The 24,258-nt window shown below is 45.0% G+C and overlaps 2 protein-coding genes and 1 pseudogene across 2 annotated transcripts; all 3 read left to right on the forward strand.

Moving 5' to 3' along the window:
* Positions 1–3,842: 3,842 nt before the first annotated feature.
* On the forward strand, positions 3,843–4,805 carry LOC144613891 (olfactory receptor 7A17-like). Its single transcript, XM_078435626.2, has one exon. The coding sequence runs from the start codon at positions 3,852–3,854 to the stop codon at positions 4,803–4,805; it is 954 nt and encodes a 317-aa protein (XP_078291752.2). The 5' UTR covers positions 3,843–3,851.
* Positions 4,806–13,254: 8,449 nt separating this feature from the next.
* Positions 13,255–14,190, forward strand: LOC144614150 (olfactory receptor 7A17-like). Its single transcript, XM_078436664.2, has one exon. It carries the CDS (start codon positions 13,264–13,266, stop codon positions 14,188–14,190), a length of 927 nt encoding a protein of 308 aa, XP_078292790.2. The 5' UTR covers positions 13,255–13,263.
* An 8,172-nt stretch (positions 14,191–22,362) lies between these two features.
* Positions 22,363–23,324, forward strand: LOC132677600 (olfactory receptor 7A17-like; annotated as a pseudogene).
* The last annotated feature ends 934 nt before the right edge of the window (positions 23,325–24,258 follow it).

Raw genomic sequence — 24,258 nt, forward strand, 5'->3', positions numbered from 1 at the left:
ATACCAAGCAGCCTCATGTCAACGCACCCCTGACATGGGGGTTGAACTCACAAAATGTGAGATTGTGACCTGAGCCAATGTCAACAGGCAGGTGCTTAACCAACTGAGCCATCCAAGAGCCCCATCTTTATTCATTTTAATAGCAAACTCATACATAATCTCTTATTTTATGTTGAAAGGAAACTTAAGAGAAAGTTGAAGGTGTAGTTATGAAAAGAGTAAATGTTTGAATTAATATGCATTTAAAAGAATGAAGATGTGTAGACACAAAGATTTCAAGATAGACATAAATGATAGACATACATTTAAAGGATGAATTACTTTTCCCATCATGATGCTTCCCAGACGTCAAAATCCGAAGCATGCTTGCAGTTATGTACTAAGAAATTCTCTACCAGCTAAAGAGGATGAATATCTGTAAATTGATTGTAAATCTCCTTTTCTACTTAGAGATGAGATTACAATGCAAAATGCCTTTACCCAGGGGAAACTCCGTGATTGAAGGGAGAACCCTAATCTCAGATTATTTTACTTATTTATTTATTTATTTATTTATTTATTTATTTATTTTTAATTTTTTTTTTAATGTTTATTTATTTTTGAGACAGAGAGAGACAGAGCATGAGCAGGGAAGGGGCAGAGAAAGAGGGAGACACAGAATGTGAAGCAGGCTCCAGGCTCTGAGCTGTCATGACAGAGCCCGACGCGGGCCTCGAACTCACGAACTGTGAGATCATGACCTGAGCCGAATTCGGATGCTTAACCAACTGAGCCACCCAGGTGCCCCCCTAATCTCAGACTCTTAACAAAATTTCATTGGAACAACATTTGTCATTTGAAGTGCTAACGCTGATGTAAAATAACTACATTGGTGTTTTAAAATTCATTTATGTTCTTACATTCGATGCATCAGAAGCCTGAAGTGGTTCACCTTGGTCTAAAATGAAAATGGTTGCAAGGCCTGATTTCTTCTCAAAGCTACCAGGAAGAACCTGTTTACTTTTCTATTCCAAGCTCATATTATACTGCAAGAAAAAAAACCTCACCATATTTCATATAATTAAAAAAGTCTTTACAAACAGGGGCTGAACAGCAGCTCTTAATTGTGATGTGGTATGAAAGTCCTAAAAGTGTGCGAATGTGTCATGAAGCTGCGGTACGTAGTGCTCAGGGTTCGTGTCAAGGAGCTTTTTTCTCCTCCTTGTTGAAAAGGAAAACCGGAATGTTGTGTAGATGGCAGGACTGTGTCTCCAACACAAGCCAACAGCTCGGAGATCCAAGGGAACTAATCCACACAGAAGGCTCAGTCCTAGACTTGGGCGAAACATTGACATAAGCGTTGGGAGTCGCTGCCGGGAGGTCTGAACTCTGAGAGCAGCGGAGTTCATGAGGAAGGAATACTCAACACTGGGGTCACGCAGTTATAACCTGGTCTATGGGGAACACAGAACCTCCAGAAAAATTTCCTTTGTGTCCAGACCAGTGTCCCCCAGGGAAATCATGTGCTGCTCCAAAGAGGAGGAGGAGGGGAACGTGCCTCATGAACAGACAGAGGAAACTATAAATACCTCCTGTGCACACCCACTGCCTGTGCCACCGTGGGCTGACGGGACCAGGTTGTTGCTTGTGGAGTCGAAAGCTTGACTGGGAGACTCATGCTAGCCTCCGTTCTGCCGTCTTGTGTGGGGACAGAGTTTAGTCACCACCAGTAACCATCCAGGAGGTTTCCAGACGGCCACATGGACACCTCTCCCTCAGAGGTCCCAGCCAGGTGGGTCTGAGAGCTTGGCAAGACCCGGAGGAAAGGGTCAGAGAGAATCAAAGCCAGGTGCATTCACTTGAGGTCACCACACAGCCACCAGCCTAGCCCAGAACCTGGAGATCTCTATGGTCATGTGCTTGGCTGACCATGCCTTCCTGAAAAACCACAGTGGACAAGGTCAGAGAAGGCCCTGTTCCTTTGGTACTTGCCTTATATGGCAGAGTCATAGTAGAATGAATTAAGTGTGTGGTGTAAGAGCCTCAGGCAGAAATCTTACGGAGATGGTGACTCAGAGCCACAATGGTTGTCATGGTATGTGCAGAATTTTGTAGCGCAAGGTCTGAACAGAACTTTGCATGTTGTGCAAACCAGAAACAGGACCAGAGTGTGCCCAACACTCGGCCAAAAAGATCACAACACAAAGCCCAGGAAAAACAGAGAAAAGACGCCACGTCTAAAAAGTGAAAGGGATTTGTCCCACCTTCTCTAAGATCACAGGACATCCAATTGGTCAAAGAAATAGCAAAGTCTCAAGGTGCTTTTTCAAAGAAAAAGCAAGTCTCTTACCTTCCATTATGACCTGCCCAACTTTTGCTGTGCTTTGCATATTTCCTGTGCCGAAGGGTAGATTTATTCCCTTAGCACATTTTCTCTTGGAGCATTCACTCTGTAAGACGATGCACACCCTGAAGATCCCACTAATGTCGTCTTGTGACTGAATTTAATTTTGCTCCTTACTATTTTTGCTGGGCATTAGGGTGGTAACAAGGATTGGAATGTTGTCAGAACCAGGGATGCTCTTTCTTCTTCATGGCCCCTCAGATTTCAGCGACCACCTGAGCCATTAGATCTTTTCTGCCACTTCCATTTTATTTCACTCTCTTGTTTCTCTCTCTCTCTCTCTGATTTTGAGAAGATTGTTTGTGTTTCTTTACATACAGGAAAGAAAATGAGCATGCCAGTCTGACTTGTCAATTTTATTTGTTCATGGGAAACTTACATCATTTGCAGGAATGATAATGGATCTGCACATCTTGAGTTATACCCACTCCGAACTTAATTGTTGGGGTTGGAGTGAGAAGTCATGGTAAAAACACAGCCCAGGGATCACTAATTTGGTGTGTGTGTGTGTGTGTGTGTGTGTGTGTGTGTGCCTTGTGAAATGACATCCATCATCAGATGGTCAGGGGACATGGTCCAATATATTCCAAGGTGATTCTTATAATATAGAAGCCAGAACTCAATCAACACACCATATTCTAGAGAGCTCTATGTCAACTTACAGCAGACTTTGCAGGTAGATTCTAAAATACAAGCAGGACATATTGTGGGTGAGTGACTCCTTTCTCTTGAAGGGGAACCAGCAACGAGGCCACCTATTTCTTTGAAATTGCCTGACACGATCTCTGATCATTTTCCTGCTCATTCCCCTTCCCATACATGCTTCCTGTGTTGGACTCAAATAGCTCAAAGTAGTTTCATCCTCAGGGCCTTAGCTGAGGCCATTCCCTCTACCATCACACACTTCCCCACACAGGCTCTGGGCTCCTGCCTTCCTTCCCTGCAGGTCTCTGATCAAATGTCACCTAGTTTACTGGTCTTGACCAAACACTGATTACAAAATAGCACTCCTATCCACGCTCTCCTTTACATCTGCTTCTGTCTCTTCATAGCACTTGACACCCTGTGATGTCTTATTAATATTTGTATTTGATTCTACTCATTCTCCATCACTAGATTATAGTGGCTTTTGGTTTTCAGTATCCTATGCTCATGGCCTAGACAATGCCTGGGACATGTTTGACCCTCAGTACATATTCCTCCAATGCAGGAAAGATATTTTTAGTAAAACAGTGAAATGCATGACCTCTGCTCGGGAGTGTGGAGAATGAGACCAAAACACCTAACTGAGATGAAACAGGCGGGAATCTCTTCAAAAGGACAATCCTTTGTGGACAAAAGGGACAAGATACTGAAATGAACTTCTTGACTGCACAATATAAATGGTAGCATTTCAACTATGTGAGTAAACTGTTGATGTGAAAATTAATGATGTCCTTTGCCTCTTTCCGGGGGTCAGTGCAACCTCATGGAACCAGGAAATATTACACGGATATCAAAATTTCTTCTCCTGGGATTTTCAGAGAGACCAGAACTGCAGCCCCTCATATTTGGGCTTTTCCTCTCCATGTACCTGATCACTGTGTTAGGAAACCTGCTCATCCTCCTGGCCGTCAGCTCTGACTCCCACCTCCACACGCCCATGTACTTCTTCCTGGCCAACCTGTCCTTTGTAGACATCTGCTTCACCTCCACCACCGTTCCGAAGATGCTCTGGAACATCCAGACCCAGACCAAAGTCATAACCTATGCAGGCTGCATCACACAAATGAACTTTTTCATAACCTTTGCAGGGATGGATGACTTTCTCCTGAGTGTGATGGCCTATGACAGGTTTGTGGCCATCTGTCACCCACTGCAATACACGGTCATCATGAACCCCCGGCTCTGTGGACTCCTGGTTCTGGTGTCCTGGATCACGAGTGTCCTGTATTCCTTGGAACACACCTTAATGGTGTTGGGGCTGTCCTTCTGTACAGAGGTAGAGATCCCCCACTTTTTCTGTGAACTCAATCAGATGATCCAACTTGCCTGTTCTGACACCTTTCTTAATAACGTGGTGATGCACCTTGCAGCTATGCTGCTGGGTGGAGGTCCCCTTGCTGGGATCCTTTACTCTTATTCTAAGATAGTTTCCTCCATATGTGGGATCTCATCTGCTCAGGGCAAGTTTAAAGCGTTTTCTACCTGTGCATCTCACCTGTCGGTTGTCTCCTTATTTTATTGTGCAAGCCTAGGTGTGTACCTCAGCTCTGCTGCTACCCAGAGTTCACGGTCAAGTGCCACAGCCTCGGTGATGTACACGGTGGTCACGCCCATGCTGAACCCCTTCATCTACAGCCTGAGGAACAGAGACATAAAGAGGGCTCTGAAAAGAATCCTTGGGATTCAGTGTTATAAGAACCAATCATCCAAAGGCTGAAGATATGCCCATGATTGAAGGGCTCAAATCCTCAGAGCCAGGAACTGCCAATCTCTGATCAGACTGTGGAAGTAGGATCTACTCCTTCTATTTCTTTCTTTGCATTTCCATTTGTTTGATCAACTTTTCTATACATTTAAGGAACTCACATTATTAAGTTTCTACTGTGACTGAAATACAGACGGTTTCTCCGTTGTCTATTTTCAGACGTCCCCAAAGTTTACCCCAACCTTGGGTCACAAATGCTTGAAATTTCTGTATCTCACATGGGACTAGTTGGATTTTTAAAATTAATTTCATCTCAAATGACTTATACCATGCCGGGTAAATTTCCCCTAGATTTCCTGAGATCATTATCATGAGTTATACCCTTCATACGGAAAAAAGCTACTTGATCAGTAAGCCATTTCCATCATTTTACTGTCAAGGAGAATACAAAAGCACAGTTTCCACCTTGGGTCTCAGTCTTTTCCTTCACTTCCTTTAGGACTCCACCTGATGATGTGGACTCTAACATTGTTCCATTCAAGCCTCAGGGAATTCACACCCCACTCTGGCTAGGAATGCCCAAGCACTCACCCGTGCCCATGTGCTTGTCCACACTCCCACAGACCTTTCCCTGACCACAGCCTATGCCTTGGCCGCACCAGCCCTTGGGTTCTTATTGTGATTGCAGGACACACGTCAGCAACATCTATCGGAGAACTCTAATAACCCCAGGTTTATTACTCATGTATGCTGGAGGGCACAGGGGACGGTCAAAAGCCATTCTGGGAGGTGTCAGAAGGGGAGAGAGGGTCAAGAGGAAGAGAGAGATAGAGAGCCACTGAGGGATCTGGCTTTCTCAAGGACCACAGCCAGGGTGGGAAGCTGGTGTTGGGTTCACACGTTCTTGGAGAATTGTATTGAGTAGAATGTGTGTGCTGAAGGGGAAAAGCTGATTCACTCATGTATCAGTCTCTAGTTTATAAAGGGCTTTCTGAAGAGGTGCTTTGTGACTGGGGGTAGCCGAGGGCTTATCTGGTGATTGTGGAACACATCTGACGGTATGTTTATTCAACATGGTTGTGTTCGAAACGGACCCAGGGAAAATACGTCATTTCAGTCCCTTGCACTAAACATGCCCTTATGCTTTGTAACGGTCTCTTGGTTTTATTCTGGTATTCACCTCGGGGTCCAGATTTCCTACCATAGTCACTGGGAAAACCTGATTAGCTAATGTAGATCTCCCAGTGGAGTGTACTTGGAAAGGCAAATTTGAATAAACAGTTCGACTTGATATGTTCTTCATATCGGCCTGAACATAAATATGAGGAGGCAAACATTTGAAACACTCATTTTGTGACACACAAAATATTTCTCTCATTTTTTAAAAAAATCACAGTTCGTGCTATGCACCTATTTATTAAAGCATGGAAGATGGTGTTCACCACTGAGGGAGTTTATTCATCGAGGCACAGGATTGCTTAGTGTCTTCTACGTTTTATCACTGAATTATCTTCCTGTTTCTGCTTGAAAACTTCAAATGCAATCCACTCATGTGATTTTTGCATTGTTACATGAAATAGCTTCCTTTTTCTGATATATGTCACAAGTCCCATGGGATGGTGAATGCACAGTATCAGCACCATCTATATAATACGTCCTTTCTGCTGTGAAATCTCTTCCACCTGCTTGACCAGAGGACGCTTCACCCAAGAACTGCATGTCCTGCTGGGGTGTGGTTCAGGGTCCCCAGTTCTTCCGCACAAATGGGCACGTCCTTCAAATCGCCCAAGCTGACGAGCAGCCCTGTTCATTCTGCTGCATAAATCCCTCTTTGTTCTAAAAAAAATAATAACATGTTAAAGGAACTGGAGATTAGGATGTGGGCATATCTGATGGTGCCTTATTCTCCTTAGCGTAAAGGCTTGTTCATCAGGGTATTATTTTGGTTCACTTATAAAAGCAAGAAACACAGATTTCACACAGCCTGAAGAATGAGCGAATACATGATCCTTTCACAATTACAGGCACGCAAGGACAAGATTTGGTGCAGAAGCCTCCACGCTACCTACTCTTATCTCTAACACAGGATCATCTTCTTGCTAATCAAACAGTGGTCCGCAGACTCAGACCTGCACTTCAGCTCACCCAGGAGCTTGGAGAAATGCAGAATTACTAAGATTTTGCACTGGTAGTGGGATCCGTGTGGATTCACGGGCACAGTGAAGTTGGAGACATGCTGGTCCAGCTGGGTTTCCCACCGTTTATGGTGGACATTGGCGGCAGGATAACAGGAATTTGGGGGTGCTTTCCTGGGGACTGTAGGTGTTTGGCAGCTTCCCTTCAGACTTTGACAGACGTCCCAGGGGAAAATTCACTTCTGGCTGAGAACCACAGCCACAGAGTTTGAGAACCAGAAGCATCCTGACCGAGACAAACTCAAGGGACATCACATACTCAGATATTAAATTTGGACAGATGACTAGACATCACCAAGCACCATTTATACATCGTAAAATGTAGTTCATAACTATACCTCCTCAGGGATAAGATTTTATAAAGATTAAATCCAAACTCCCTGTTAGATGTTAAGCTCACTTTATAGTACATAACTAGATCTTAATACATCTGTTATATTTAAGGACCATTTTATAACAAGGGACCAAATGACAGCTTTTAACGTCTTATAAAACAAGTGACAGAAAAAGTGTCTTGAAGCCAATCTCTGTGGCACCCAAGTTTTATTATCAGAAGAAGTCATTTCTCTGCTTTATTATTTTTCTTTTTTTTAATATATGAAATTTATTGTCAAAATGGTTTCCATACAACACCCAGTGCTCATCCCAACAAGTGCCTTCTTCAATGCGCATCCCCCTCTCTCCCCTCTCCCCACCCCCCACCTACCCTCAGTTTGTTCTCAGTCCTCAAGAGTCTCTTATGGTTTGCCTCCCTCCCTCTAACTCTCTTTTCCCCTTCCCCTCCCCCATGCTCTTCTCTTAAGTTTCTCAAGATCCACCTATGAGTGAAAAAATACGGTATCTGTCTTTCTGTGCTTGACTTCTTTCACTTAGCATAACACTCTCTAGTTCCATCCACGTTGCTGCAAATGGCAGGATTTCATTCCTTCTCATTGCCAAGTACGATTCCATTGTGTATATAAACCACAACTTCTGTATCCATTTGTCAGTTGGACATTTAGGCTCTTTACATAATTTGGCTGTTGCTGAAAGCACTGCTCTAAACATTGGGGTGCACGTGCCCCTGTGCATCAGCACTCCTGTGTCCTTGGGTAGATTCCTAGTGGTGCTGTAGATAAGAACAGTAGACACTGGGTCGCCTCGTGGGCTCAGTGGGTTCATCTTCCATGTCTTGATTGCAGCTCAAGACATGACCCCATGATCTGGAACTGAGCCCCCAGATTGCTTCTGCAGTGAGCATAGAGACTGCTTGGGATTCTCTCTCTCCCTCTTTCTCTGACTTTCTCTCTCTTAAAATAAATAAATAAATATTTAAAAAGCTTCTCTATGTCCCTCTCTCCCTCCCTTCCTCTCCCCCACTCATGCTCTCTCTTTCCCTCTCTCTCAAAAACAAACAAAGAGACAGACAGACAGACAACACTAGAAATGCTACAGCTGGGTCCCTAGGATAGGCAATGCTTGGAAGGCAAAGAGGACTAATCCCGGAGGATTCCTTGGTCTTAGACTTGGAGGAAAGTGTGTCTCGGCTGAGATAAGGTGCCAGACGATTTACACATCAGGAAGGGGACAAGTTCAGGAAAAGGGGAGGAAAAAAAGAACTGCATTCACTTGGTCTCTGAACTAGTCTTTTGGGAACCTAGATTCATTAGGAAAAAATACTTGTGTCCAGAGCAGTTTTCCACTTGGGAATATGAGATCAGAGGCTGGGGTACCAAGAGGGAAATGAGCCTAATGAGTGGATACGGGGAGCTGTAAATACTCTGTGGTCTCCTGTGAGCCTGTGCGAACTTGGATGGGAAGGGACAAGGTCTCCCTCTGTTCTTCCAAGCCCTAATTATGGCTGGGGGCCCATGCTTTACTCCATCCTGCTGTCTCAGCTGAGAACAGAGCATTAGTCCCTACTATCTGCAGTCCAGGGAGGCATTCAGACTTGTCACAAGGAGACCTTGTCAGACACCCCAGCCAGGTGAGCCCAATGGCCCGGTGCGCCGTGGATGAGAGGGTCAGAAGAATGGAAGCCAAGTTCATTAACCTGTCTTCGCCTGAGATCCAATTCAACTTAGTGCAGGACAGGTGATCACTGTGTTCATTTGTTTGTTTGATTCAGTGATGTATTTATTCAGTGGCTGTGTCAGTTTCACAGAGGGGATGCTCACACTTTCGTTGGTCTTCCATATTCTATTCCTTTAACTTACTATTAAGGCAATGGCAGTTTATTTTACCACCCGGTGTCTCAGGAACCACACAAGTTTATTAGATAATTGCTCTGACTCATCCATTTCATTCATCACCACCCCCACCCTCTGCCTCGCTGTCTGTTGAACAGACTGTTTTATGTTTGTGTAAATCACAGCAGAAACTTGCCATTCCAATATGGAGCCTCAAATTCATTTGTCCATGGGAGGCTTAAGTACTGGCATTTCTGGGAACCATTTCTATACTTTGCAAGGAAAAGATGTCTGATGTGGCCTCCTTGGGTTGTGTCCATTCCCAGCATAACCGGGATGGTGAGGTCTGTGAAGACAGGGAAATACACAACCCAGGAGGCCATGGTGTCTTGTGACTGGTGAAGGGTGAGCAGTCCTCAAAAAGTTAGAGAGGGAGGGAGCCAAACCAGAAGAGACTCTTAAAAACTGAGAACAATCTGAGGGTTGATGCGGGCGGGAGGAGGGGGAGGCTGGGTGATGGGTATTGAGGAGAACACCTGTGGGGATGAGCACTGCGTGTTGTATGGAAACCAATTTGACAATGAATTTCATATTTTAAAAAAAGGGGGGCCAGGACTCAGAAATCCCAAGATGATGCAATACAGGGGCCAGAACTCAGTCAAGAGAAGGCACCAAGAAGGGGATCTGTGGCAACTCATGGGATGCCTTGAGACCATGATGTATACAGAGGGAGACGTAGTGTGGGCAAGGACGGCCCTGTGCCTTGAGATGACAGTTGTAGCAGAGAGGCCACTTTTCTCCCCACATGTGTGACAGTGTCTGTCATCAGTCTCCATCAGGCTCATTGCCCTTGCAGCACTGGCTTTGCTTTTTGCCTTGAACTTCTGAAACAATACTTTCCTTGGGGCCTTTGTACTGGCCATTCCCTCTGCCAGGTAAAGGCTTCCCACATAATCCTTTCTGTCTTATATGTGTTCTGTGTTACAATGTCACCTGTTTGCAGAATTTGCCTATATAATCACTAAAACAGAATGCCTTATTGGCTCCCTCTTTATTCCTGCTTTTCTTTTCTTCACAGCAGCCCTCACCATCTGAAAAGTTATAGAATTCTCTTGTTTGCTTATATATTTTTTCTCCATGATTCTAGGGATTTGCGTTCTTCACCACACCCTATACTCATTGCCTGAAACATGGTCAACACTCAATTTATATTCTTGAACACTCTAGAATTTCTCAGTGAAATTATAAAATATGTCGTTACTTACAGAAGAAGCTTTTTGACAAAAAAAAAAACCCCTACATCAATGTGGCAGAAGGAATCCCTTAATGGGGGCCATATCTATACACAACATATTTAAATGAATATCTGGGGGCGCCTGGGTGGTTCAGTCGTAGAAGCGAACAACTCTTGATTTCGGCTCAGGTCTCCACCATAAGCCAACATTTTGGAGATCCAAGGGATCTAATCCAGACTGATTGCTTAGTCCTCGATTTTGGGGAAATGTTAAAATCAGGGTTGGGATTAGGTGCTGGGATATTTGAACTCTGGGAGGGACAGAACTCACAAGGTAGGAGTAATCAACACAGAGGTCACGCAGTTATAACCTGGTCTATTGGGAACACAGAAACTCCAGGAAATCTTTCTTTGTGTCCAGACCAGTGTCCCCCAGGGAAATCATGTGCTGTAGGTTGGACAAGCAGGAGGGAAACATGCCTCATGAACAGACAAAGGAAACTATAAATGTCTTCTCTGCGCAGTCCCTCCCCCTGTGCCACCGGGGGCGATGGGACCTGATTGTTGCTTCTAGAGTCCGAAGCTTGGCTGGATGACTCATGCTAGCCTCCTTCCCACCATCTTCTGCAGGGAGAGGGTTTAGTTGCCACCGATAGCCATCCAGGAGGAATTCAGACAGCCACATGGACACCTCTCCCTCAGAGCTCCCAGCTACGTGATTCCGGGTGCCCAGCAGGTCCAGCAGGAAAGGGTCAGAGAGAATCAATGCCAGGTGCATTCACTTGAGGTCACCACACAGCCACCAGCCTAGCCCAGAACCTGGAGATCTCTATGGTCATGTGCTTGGCTGACCATGCCTTCCTGAAAAACCACAGTGGACAAGGTCAGAGAAGGTCCTGTTCCTTTGGTACTTGCCTTATATGGCAGAGTCATAGTAGAATGAATTAAGTGTGTGGTGTAAGAGCCTCAGGCAGAAATCTTATGAAGACGGTGATTCAGAGCCTAGACTGACTGTCACGGTGGGTGCAGAATTCTGTAGAGCAAGGTCTGAACAAACCTTTGGGTGTTGTGCAAACCGGAAACAGGACCAGAGTGTGCCCACTACCCTGGTCAAGAGAGAGGTCACAATGCAAAGGCCAGGAAAAACAAAAGATGCCACATCTGAAAAGTGAAAGGGACTTATCCACTTTCCCTAAGATCACAGGACATCCAATGGGTCAGAGAAATATGAATCAGGTACGGAAAAAAAAACCAAGTCTCCTACTGCTTCATTATTACCTGCCCAACTTTTGCTGTGCTTTGCATATTTCCCGTGCCGAAGGGTTGATTTATTCCCTTAGCACACTTTTCTCTTGGAGCATTCAGTCTGTAAGGCGATCCACATGCTGAACAACCCACTAATTTCGTCTTCTGACCACATTTAATTTTGCTCCTTATTATTTTTGCTGGGCATCAAGGAGGTAACAAGAGTTGGAATGTTGTCAGACCTCAGGATGCTCTTTCTTCTTCACGGCCCCTCAGGTTTCAGTGACCATATGAACCATGAAATCTTTTGTGCCACTTCAATTTCATTTCACTCTCTTGCCTCTCTCTCTCTCTCTCTCTCTCTCTCTCTCTCTGTGTGTGTGTGTGTGTGTGTGTGTGTGTTTCTCTGATTTTGAGCAGATGGTTTGTTTTCCTTTAAATGCAGGACAGAAAATTAGCATGCCAGTCTGACCTGTCAAATGTATTTGTCCATAAGAAACTCAATCATTGGAATTCAGGTACCATTTTTACATCGTTTGTGAGGAATGATAATGGATCCGGCCACATTGGTTTATAGCTACTCTGAGCTTAATTATTGGGGCTGGAGGTGAGAACTCATGGAAGAACACAGCTCAGGGAGTGATGATTTGCTGTGTGTGTGTGTGTGTGTGTGTGTGTGTGTGTGTGTGTCTTGTCTTGTGGCGGGGGATCCGTTTCCAGAGCAGGGGTGCCTTAGCTAATATATTCTAAGTTGACTCTAATAATACAGAAGCCAACACTCAATCAGCACAGGGTATTCAGGAGGGCTCCTTGTCAATGTACAGGAGGCTTTCCAGATAGATTGTAAAATATAAGCAGTATATAGTGTGGGTGAGTGACTCCTTTCCCTCTAAAGGGAACCGGTAATGAGGCCACCCATTTCTTTGAAATTACCTGACACCATCTCTGATTTCTCTCCTGTTTACCCCTCTTCACACAACGCTTCCTATTTTGGACCCCAATAGCTCCAAGTAGTATGATCCTCAGGGTCTTAGCAGAGGCCATTCCCTCAGCCAGCACACACTTCCCCAGAACTGCTTGCAGATCCTGCCCTCCTTTCACTGAAGTCTCTGTCAAATGTCACCTGTTACGGGTCTTGACCAAATACCAATTACAGAACGACACTCGTATCCACGCTCTCCTTTATATCTACTTTTGTTCTCTTCATAGCACTTTGACACCCTCTAATGTCTTATTAGTATTTTTATTTGTTTCTATTCATTCTCCGTCATTGGATGATACTTGCGTTTGGTTTTTCAGTATCCCATGCTCATTGCCTACACAATGCCTGGAATATGTTTCACAATCAGCACATATTCCTCCCATGCAGGAAAGATATTCTTAGTAAAACAGTAAAATGCATGACCTCTGCTGGGGAGTGTGGAGAATGAGACCAAAACACCTAATCTGAGGTGAAACAGGAGGGAATCTCTTCAAAAGGACAATCCTTTGGGGACAAAAGGGACAAGATACCGAAATGAACTTCTTGACTGCACAATATAAATGGTAGCATTTCAACTATGTGAGTAAACTGTTCATGTGAAAATTAGTGATGTCCTTTGCCTCTTTCTGGGGGTCAGTGCAACCTCATGGAACCAGGAAATATTACACGGATATCAAAATTTCTTCTCCTGGGATTTTCAGAGAGACCAGAACTGCAGCCCCTCGTATTTGGGCTTTTCCTCTCCATGTACCTGATCACTGTGTTTGGAAACCTGCTCATCCTCCTGGCCTTCAGCTCTGACTCCCACCTCCACACCCCCATGTACTTCTTCCTGGCCAACCTGTCCTTTATAGACATCTGCTTCACCTCCACCACCGTCCCGAAGATGCTCTGGAACCTCCAGACTCAGAGCAAAGTCATAACCTATGCAGGCTGCATCACACAAATGAACTTTTTCATAACCTTTGCAGGGATGGATGACTTTCTCCTGAGTGTCATGGCCTATGACAGGTTTGTGGCCATCTGTCACCCACTGCAATACACGGTCATCATGAACCCCCGGCTCTGTGGACTCCTGGTTCTGGTGTCCTGGATCATATGTGTCCTGCATTCCTTGGTACACACCTTGATGGTGTTGGGGCTGTCCTTCTGTACAGAGGTAGAGATCCCCCACTTTTTCTGTGAACTCAATCAGATGATCCAACTTGCCTGTTCTGACACCTTTCTTAATAACGTGGTGATGTACCTTGCAGCTATGCTTCTGGGTGGTGGTCTTCTTGTTTGGATCCTTTACTCTTATTCTAAGATAGTTTCCTCCATATGTGGGATCTCATCAGCTCAGGGCAAGTATAAAGCGTTTTCTACCTGTGCATCTCACCTGTCGGTTGTCTCCTTATTTTGTTGTGCAAGCCTAGGTGTGTACCTCAGCTCTGCTGCTACCCAGAGCTCACAGTCAAGTGCCACAGCCTCGGTGATGTACACGGTGGTCACGCCCATGCTGAACCCCTTCATCTACAGCCTGAGGAACAGAGACATAAAGAGTTCTCTGAAAAGAATCCTTGGGATCCAGTGATATAAGAACCAATCATCCAAAGGCTGAAGACATGACCATGATTGAAGGGCTCAAATCCTCAGAGCCAGGAACTGCCAATCTTTGATCAGACTGTGAAAGTAGGATCTACTCCTTCTATTTCTTTCTTGGCATTTCCATTTGTTTGATCAACTTCTCTCTACATTTAAGGAATTCACTTCATTAAGCCCTTGCTGTGACTGAAATACAGACGGTTTCTCCGTTGTCTATTTGCAGGTGTCCCCAAAGTTTACCCCAACCTTGTGTCACAAATGCCTGAAATTTCTGTATCTCACATGGGACTAGTTGGATTTCTTAAAATTAATTACATCTCAAATGACTTATACCATGCCAGGTAAATTTCCCCTAGATTTCCTGAGATCATTATCATGAGTTATACGCTTCAGATGGAATAAAGCTACACTTGATCAGTAAGCCATTTCCATCATTTTACTGTCAAGGAGAATACAAAAGCACAGTTTCCACCTTGAGTCTCAGTCTTTTCCTTCGCTTCCTTTAGGACTCCACCTGATGATGTGGACTCTAACATTGTTCCGTTTAAACCTCAGGCTTTTAACACCCCGCTCTGGCTAGGAATGCCCAAGGACTCACCTGCGCCCATGTGCTTTCCACACTCCCACAGACCTTTCCCTGACCACAGCCTATGCCTTGGCTGCACCAGCCCTTGGGTTCTTATTGTGATTGCAGGACACACGTCAGCCACATCTATCGGAGAACTCTAATAACCCCAGGTTTATTACTCATGTATGCTGGAGGGCACATGGGATGGTCAAAAGCCATTCTGGGAGGTGTCAGAAGGGGAGAGAGGGTCAAGAGGAAGAGAGAGAGAGAGGAAGCTGTTGAGGGATCTGGCTTTCTCAAAGACCACGGCCAGGGTGGGTAGCTGGTGTTGGGCTCACACGTTCTTGGAGAATTGTATTGAGTAGAATGTGTGGGCTGAAGAGGAAAAGCTGATTCACTCATGTGTCAGTCTCTAGTTCATAAAGGGCTTCCTGAAGCGGTGCTTCATGACTGGGGGTAGCCGAGGGCTTATCTGGTGATTGTGGAACACATCTGATGATATGTTTATTCAACATGGTTGTGTTCGAAATGGACCCGGGGAAAATAAGTGATTTCAGTCACTTGCGCTAAACATGCCCTTATGTTTGTAAGTGGTCTCTTGGTTGTATTCTGTTACTCAGCTCTGGGTCCAGAATTCCTACCATAGTCACTGGGAAAACCTGATTAGCTAATCTAGATCTCCCAGTGGAGTGTACTTGGAAAGGCAAATTTGAATAAACAGTTCGACCTGATAAGTTCTCCGTATCGGCCTGACTGTAAATATGAGGAGGCAAACATTCGAAACACTCATTTCGTGACACACAAAATATTTCTCTCATTTTTTAAAAAAATCACAGTTCGTGCTATGCACCTATTTATTAAAGCATGGAAGATGGTGTTCACCACTGAGGGAGTTTGTTCATCGAGGCGCAGGATTGCTTAGTGTCTTCTAAGTTTTATCCCTGAATTATCTTCCTGTTTCTGCATGAAAACTTCTAATGTGATCTGCTCATATGATTCTTTGCATTGTTACACGAAATAGCTTCCTTTTCCTGATATATGTCACAAATCCCATGGGATGGCGAATGCACAGTATCAGCACCATCTATATAATACATCCTTTCTGCTCTGAAATCTCTTCCACCTGCTTGACCAGAAGACGGTTCACCCAAGAACTGCATGTCCTGCTGGGGTGTGGTTCAGGGTCCCCAGTTCTTCCACACAAATGGGCACGTCCTTCAAATCGCCCAAGCTGACGAGCAGCCCTGTTCATTCTGCTGCATAAATCCCTCTTTGTTCTAAAAAAAATAATAACATGTTAAAGGAACTGGAGATTAGGATGTGGGCATATCTGATGGTGCCTTATTCTCCTTAGCGTAAAGGCTTGTTCATCAGGGTATTATTTTGGTCACTTATAAAAGCAATAAACACAGATTTCACACAGCCTGAAGAATGAGCGAATACACGATTCTTTCACAATTACAGGCACGCAAGGACAAGATTTGGTGCAGAAGCCTTCATGCTACCCACACTTATCTCTAACACAGGATCATCTTCTTGCTAATCAAACAGTGGTCCGCAGACTCAGACCTGCACTCCGGCTCACCCAGGAGCTTGGAGAAATGCAGAATCTCTAAGATTTTGCACTGGTAGTGGGATCCGTGTGGATTCATGGGCACAGTGAGGTTGGAGACATGCTGGTCCAGCTGGGTTTCTCACCGTTTATGGTGGACATTGGCGGCAGGATAACAGGAATTTGGGGGTGCTTTCCTGGGGACTGTAGGTGTTTGGCAGCTTCCCTTCAGACTTTGACAGACGTCCCAGGGGAAAATTCACTTCTGGCTGAGAACCACGGCCACAGAGTTTGAGAACCAGAAGCATCCTGACAGAGTCAAACTCAAGGGACACCACATACTCAGATATTCAATTTGGACAGATACTAGACATCATCAAGCACCGTTTATACATCGTAAATTGTAGTTCATAATCTCAGGGATAAGATTTTGTAAAGATTAAATCCAAACTCCCTGTGAGATGTTAAGCTCACATTATAGTACATAACTAGATCTTAATACATCTGTTATATTTAAGGACGATTTTATAACAAGGGACCAAATGACAGCTTTTAATGTCTTATAAAACAAGTGACAAAAAGTGTCTTGAAGCCAATCTCTGTGGCACCCAAGTTTTATTATGAGAAGTCATTTCTCTGCTTTATTATTTTTTCTTTTTTTTAATATATGAAATTTATTGTCAAAATGGTTTCCATACAACACCCAGTGCTCATACCAGCAAGTGCCTTCTTCAATGTGCATCCCCCTCTCTCCCCTCTCCCCCCCCCCCCACCTACCCTCAGTTTGTTCTCAGTCCTCAAGAGTCTCTTATGGTTTGCCTCCCTCCCTCTAACTCTCTTTTCCCCTTCCCCTCCCCCATGCTCTTCTCTTAAGTTTCTCAAGATCCACCTATGAGTGAAAACATACGGTATCTGTCTCTGCCTGACTTCTTTCACTTAGCATAACACTCTCTAGTTCCATCAAGTTGCTGCAAATGGCAGGATTTCATTCCTTCTCATTGCCAAGTAGGATTCCATTGTGTATATAAACCACAACTTCTGTATCCATTTGTCAGTTGATGGACATTTAGGCTCTTTACATAATTTGGCTGTTGCTGAAAGCGCTGCTCTAAACATTGGGATGCACGTGCCCCTGTGCATCAGCACTCCCATGTCCTTGGGTAGATTCCTAGTGGCGTTGTTCAGAACAACAGTAGACATTGGGTCGCCTCATGGGCTCAGTGGGTTCATCTTCCATGTCTTGATTGTGGCTTAGGACATGACCCCATGGTCTGGAACTGAGCCCCCAGATTGCTTCTGCAGTGAGCATGGAGACTGCTTGGGATTCTCTCTCTCCCTCTTTCTCTGCCTCTCTCTCTTAAAATAAATAAATAAACATTAAAAAAGCTTCTCTCTGTCCTTCTCTCCCACCTTCCTCTCCCCCACTCATGCTCTCTCTCTCCCTCTCTCTCAAAAACAAACAAAGAGACAGACACACAGCACTAGAAATGCTACAGCTGGGTCCCTAGGATAGGCAATGCTTGGAAGGCAAAGAGGACTAATCCCGGAGGGTTCCTTGGTCTTAGACTTGGAAAGTGTGTCTCGGCTGAGATAAGGTGCCAGATGATTTACACATCAGGAAGGGGACAAGTTCAGGGAAAAGGGGAGGAAAAAAAGAACTGCATTCACTTGGTCTCTGACCTAGTCTTTTGGGAACTGAGATTCATTAGGAAAAAATACTTGTGTCCAGAGCAGTTTTCCACTTGGGAATATGAGATCAGAGGCTGGGGTACCAAGAGGGAAATGAGCTAATGAGCGGATACAGGGAGCTGTAAATACTCTCTGGTCTCCTGTCAGCCTGTGTGAACTTGGATGGGAAGGGACAAGGTCTCCCTCTGTTCTTCCAGGCCCTAATTATGGCTGGGGGCCCATGCTTTATTCCGTCCTGCTGTCTCAGCTGAGAACAGAGCATTAGTCCCTACTATCTGCAATCCAGGGAGGCATTCAGACTTGTCACAAGGAGACCTTGTCAGACGCCCCAGCCAGGTGAGCCCAACGGCCCGGTGTGCCGTGGATGAGAGGGTCAGAAGAATGGAAGCCAAGTTCATTAACCTGTCTTGGCCTGAGAGCCCATTCAACTTAGTGCAGGAGGGGTGATCGCTGTGTTCATTTGTTTGTTTGATTAAGTGATGTATTTATTCAGTGGCTGTGTCAATTTCACAGAGGGATGCTCACACTTTCATTGATCTTCCATATTCTATTCTTTTAACTTACTATTAAGGCAATGACAGTTTATTTTACCTCCCAGTGTCTCAGGAACCACACACGTTTATTAGATAATTGCTCTGACTCATCCATTTCATTCACTGCCCCCCCCCCCGACTCTCTGCCTCGCTGTCTGTTGAACAGACTGTTTTATGTTTGTGTAAATCACAGCAGAAACTTGCCATTCCAATATGGAGCCTCAAATTCATTTGTCCATGGGAGGCTTAAGTACTGGTATTTCTGGGAACCATTTCTATACTTTGCAAGGAAAAGATGTCTGATCTGGCCTCCTTGGGTTGTGTCCATTCCCAGCATAACTGGGATGGTGAGGTCTGTAAAGACAGGGAAATACACAACCCAGGAGGCCATGGTGTCTTGTGACTGGTGAAGGGTGAGCAGTCCTCAAAAAGTTAGAGAGGGAGGGAGCCAAACCAGAAGAGACTCTTAAAAACTGAGAACAATCTGAGGGTTGATGGGGGCGGGAGGAGGGAGAGGTTGGGTGATGGGTATTGAGGAGAACACCTGTGGGGATGAGCACTGCGTGTTGTATGGAAACCAATTTGACAATGAATTTCATATTTAAAAAAAAGGGGGGCCAGGACTCAGAAATCCCAAGATGACACAATACAGGGGCCAGAACTCAGTCAAGAGAAGGCACCAAGAAGGGGATCTGTGGCAACTCATGGGATGCCTTGAGACCATGATGTATACAGAGGGAGACGTAGTGTGGGCAAGGACGGCCCTGTGCCTTGAGATGACAGTTGTAGCAGAGAGGCCACTTTTCTCCCCACATGTGTGACAGTGTCTGTCATCAGTCTCCATCAGGCTCATTGCCCTTGCAGCACTGGCTTTGCTTTTTGCCTTGAACTTCTGAAACAATACTTTCCTTGGGGCCTTTGTACTGGCCATTCCCTCTGCCAGGTAGAACTTCCCACATAATCCTTTCTGTCTTATATGAGTTCTGTTTTCCAATGTCACCTGTTTGCAGAATTTGCCTAAATACCCACCAAAATAGAATGCCCTATTGGCTCCCTCCTTTATTCCTGCTTTTCTTTTCTTCACAGCAGCCCTCACCATCTGAAAAGTTATAGAATTCTCTTGTTTGCTTATATATTTTTTCTCCATGATTCTAGGGATTTGCGTTCTTCACCACACCCTATACTCATTGCCTGAAACATGGTCAACACTCAATTTATATTCTTGAACACTCTAGAATTTCTCAGTGAAATTATAAAATATGTCGTTACTTACAGAAGAAGCTTTTTGACAAAAAAAAAAACCCTACATCAATGTGGCAGAAGGAATCCCTTAATGGGGGCCATATCTATACACAACATATTTAAATGAATATCTGGGGGCGCCTGGGTGGTTCAGTCGTAGAAGCGAACAACTCTTGATTTCGGCTCAGGTCTCCACCATAAGCCAACATTTTGGAGATCCAAGGGATCTAATCCAGACTGATTGCTTAGTCCTCGATTTTGGGGAAATGTTAAAATCAGGGTTGGGATTAGGTGCTGGGATATTTGAACCTTGGGAGCGACAGAACTCACAAGGTAGGAGTAATCAACACAGGGGTCACGCAGTTATGACCTGGTCTATTGGGAACACAGAAACTCCAGGAAATCTTTGTGTCCAGACCAGTGTCCCCCAGGGAAATCATGTGCTGCAGGTTGGACAAGCAGGAGGGAAACATGCCTCATGAACAGACAAAGGAAACTATAAATGTCTCCTCTGTGCAGTCCCTCCCCCTGTGCCACCGGGGGCGATGGGACCTGATTGTTGCTTCTAGAGTCCGAAGCTTGGCTGGATGACTCATGCTAGCCTCCTTCCCACCATCTTCTGCAGGGAGAGGGTTTAGTTGCCACCGATAGCCATCCAGGAGGAATTCAGACAGCCACATGGACACCTCTCCCTCAGAGCTCCCAGCCACGTGATTCCGGGTGCCCAGCAGGTCCAGCAGGAAAGGGTCAGAGAGAATCAATGCCAGGTGCATTCACTTGAGGTCACCACACAGCCACCAGCCTAGCCCAGAACCTGGAGATCTCTATGGTCATGTGCTTGGCTGACCATGCCTTCCTGAAAACCACAGTGGACAAGGTCAGAGAAGGTCCTGTTCCTTTGATACTTGCCTTATATGGCAGAGTCATAGTAGAATGAATTAAGTGTGTGGTGTAAGAGCCTCAGGCAGAAATCTTATGAAGACGGTGATTCAGAGCCTAGACTGACTGTCACGGTGGGTGCAGAATTCTGTAGAGCAAGGTCTGAACAAATCTTTGGGTGTTGTGCAAACCGGAAACAGGACCAAAGTGTGCCCACTACCCTTGTCAAGAAAGAGGTCACAACGCAAAGGCCAGGAAAAACAAAGAAAAGATGCCACATTTGAAAAGTGAAAGGGACTTATCCACCTTCCCTAAGATCACAGGACATCCAATGGGTCAAAGAAATATGAACCAGGCACAGAAAAAAAACCCAAGTCTCCTACTGCTTCATTATAACCTGCCCAACTTTTGCTGTGCTTTGCATATTTCCCGTGCCGAAGGGTTGATTTATTCCCTTAGCACACTTTTCTCTTGGAGCATTCAGTCTGTAAGGCGATCCACATGCTGAACAACCCACTAATTTCGTCTTCTGACCACATTTAATTTTGCTCCTTATTATTTTTGCTGGGCATCAAGGAGGTAACAAGAGTTGGAATGTTGTCAGACCTCAGGATGCTCTTTCTTCTTCACGGCCCCTCAGGTTTCAGTGACCATATGAACCATGAAATCTTTTGTGCCACTTCAATTTCATTTCACTCTCTTGCCTCTCTCTCTCTCTCTCTCTCTCTCTCTCTCTCTCTCTCTCTCTCTGTGTATGTGTGTGTGTGTGTCTTGTCTTGTGGCGGGGGATCCGTTTCCAGAGCAGGGGTGCCTTAGCTAATATATTCTAAGTTGACTCTAATAATACAGAAGCCAGCACTCAATCAGCACAGGGTATTCAGGAGGGCTTCTTGTCAATGTACAGGAGGCTTTCCAGATAGATTCTAAAATATAAGCAGTATATAGTGTGGGTGAGGGACTCCTTTCCCTCTAAAGGGAACCGGTAATGAGGCCACCCATTCCTTTGAAATTACCTGACACCATCTCTGATTTCTCTCCTGTTTACTCCTCTTCACACAACGCTTCCTATTTTGGACCCCAATAGCTCCAAGTAGTATGATCCTCAGGGTCTTAGCAGAGGCCATTCCCTCAGCCAGCACACACTTCCCCAGAACTGCTTGCAGATCCTGCCCTCCTTTCACTGAAGTCTCTGTCAAATGTCACCTGTTACGGGTCTTGACCAAACACCAATTACAGAACATCACTCGTATCCACACTCTCCTTTATATCTACTTTTGTTCTCTTCATAGCACTTTGACACCCTCTAATGTCTTATTAGTATTTTTATTTGTTTCTATTCATTCTCCGTCATTGGATGATACTTGCGTTTGGTTTTTCAGTATCCCATGCTCATTGCCTACACAATGCCTGGAATATGTTTCACAATCAGCACATATTCCTCCCATGCAGGAAAGATATTCTTAGTAAAACAGTAAAATGCATGACCTCTGCTCGGGAGTGTGGAGAATGAGACCAAAACACCTAATCTGAGATGAAACAGGAGAGAATCTCTTCAAAAGGACAATCCTTTGGGGACAAAAGGGACAAGATACCGAAATGAACTTCTTGACTGCACAATATAAATGGTAGCATTTCAACTATGTGAGTAAACTGTTCATGTGAAAATTAGTGATGTCCTTTGCCTCTTTCTAGGGTCAGTGCAACCTCATGGAACCAGGAAATATTACACAATTATCAAAATTTCTTCTCTTGGGATTTTCGGAGAGACCAGAACTGCAGCCCCTCATATTTGGGCTTTTCCTCTGCATGTACCTGATCAATGTGTTTGGCAACCTGCTCATCATCTTGGCTGTCAGCTCTGACTCCCACCTCCACACCCCCATGTACTTCTTCCTGGCCAACCTGTCCTTTATAGACTTCTGCTTCACCTCCACCACCGTCCCGAAGATGCTCTGGAACATCCAGACCCAGACCAAAGTCATAACCTATGCAGGCTGCATCACACAAATGAACTTTTTCATAACCTTTGCAGGGATGGACGACTTTCTCCTGAGTGTGATGGCCTATGACAGGTTTGTGGCCATCTGTCACCCACTGCACTACATGGTCATCATGAACCCCCGGCTCTCTGGACTCCTGGTTCTGGTGTCCTGGATCATATGTGTCCTGCATTCCTTGGTACACACCTTAATGGTGTTGGGGCTGTCTTCTGTACAGAGGTAGAGATCCCCCACTTTTTCTGTGAACTCAATCAGATGATCCAACTTGCCTGTTCTGACACCTTTCTTAATAACGTGGTGATGTACTTTGCAGCTATGCTGCTGGCTGGAGGTCCCCTTGCTGGGATCCTTTACTCTTATTCTAAGATAGTTTCCTCCATATGTGGGATCTCATCAGCTCAGGGCAAGTATAAAGCGTTTTCTACCTGTGCATCTCACCTGTCGGTTGTCTCCTTATTTTATTGTGCAAGCCTAGGAGTGTACCTCAGCTCTGCTGTTACCCAGAGCTCCCACTCAAGTGCCACAGCCTCGGTGATGTACACGGTGGTCACGCCCATGCTGAACCCCTTCATCTACAGCCTGAGGAACAGAGACATAAAGAGGGCTCTGAAAAGAATCATTGGGATCCAGTATTATAAGAACCAATCATCCAAAGGCTGAAGACATGCCCATGATTGAAGGACTCAAATCCTCAGAGCCAGGAACTGCCAATCTTTGATCAGACTGTGGAAGTAGAATCTACTCCTTTTGTTTATTTCTTGGCATTTCCATTTGTTTGATCAACTTCTCTCTACATTTAAGGAACTCACTTCATTAAGCTTCTGCTCTGACTGAAATACAGACAGTTTCTTTTGTCTATTTTCAGACGTCCCCAAAGATTACCCCAATCTTGGGTCACAAATGCCTAAAATCTCTGTATCTCACATGGGACTAGTTGGATTTCTTAAAATTATTTAAATCTCAAATGACTTATACCATGTCGGGTAAATTTCCACTAGATTTCCTGAGATCATTATCATGAATTATACGCTTCAGACGGAATAAAGCTACATTGATCAGTAAGCCATTTCCATCATTTTACTGTCAAGGAGAATACAAAAGCACAGTTTCCACCTTGGGTCTCAGTCTTTTCCTTCACTTACTTTAGGACTCCACCTGATGATGTGGACTCTAACATTGTTCCGTTTAAGCCTCAAGCTATTGACACACCGCTCTGGCTAGGAATGCCCAAGGACTCACCTGCGCCCATGTGCTTTCCAGACTCCCACAGACCTTTCCCGGACCACAGCCTATGCTGTGGCTGCACCAGTCCTTGGGTTCTTATTGTGATTGCAGGACACACGTCAGCAACATCTATCGGAGAACTCTAATAACCCCAGGTTTATTACTCATGTATGCTGGAGGGCACATGGGATGGTCAAAAGCCATTCTGGGAGGTGTCAGAAGGGGAGAGAGGGTCAAGAGGAAGAGAGAGAGAGAGAGAGAGAGCCACTGAGGATCTGGATTTATGAAGGACCATGGCCAGGGTGGGTAGCTGGTGTTGGGTTCACACGTTCTTGGAGAATTGTACTGAGTAGAATGTGTGTGCTGAAGG

Source organism: Panthera onca, chromosome A2, assembly GCF_046562875.1.
Source record: "Panthera onca isolate mPanOnc1 chromosome A2, mPanOnc1 haplotype 2, whole genome shotgun sequence".
NCBI lineage: Eukaryota > Metazoa > Chordata > Mammalia > Carnivora > Felidae > Panthera > Panthera onca.

Coding starts and splice junctions, on each gene's coding strand:
- LOC144613891 (XM_078435626.2), top strand. CDS start 3,852: ATGGAACCAGGAAATATTACACGGATATCAAAATTTCTTCTCCTGGGA.
- LOC144614150 (XM_078436664.2), top strand. CDS start 13,264: ATGGAACCAGGAAATATTACACGGATATCAAAATTTCTTCTCCTGGGA.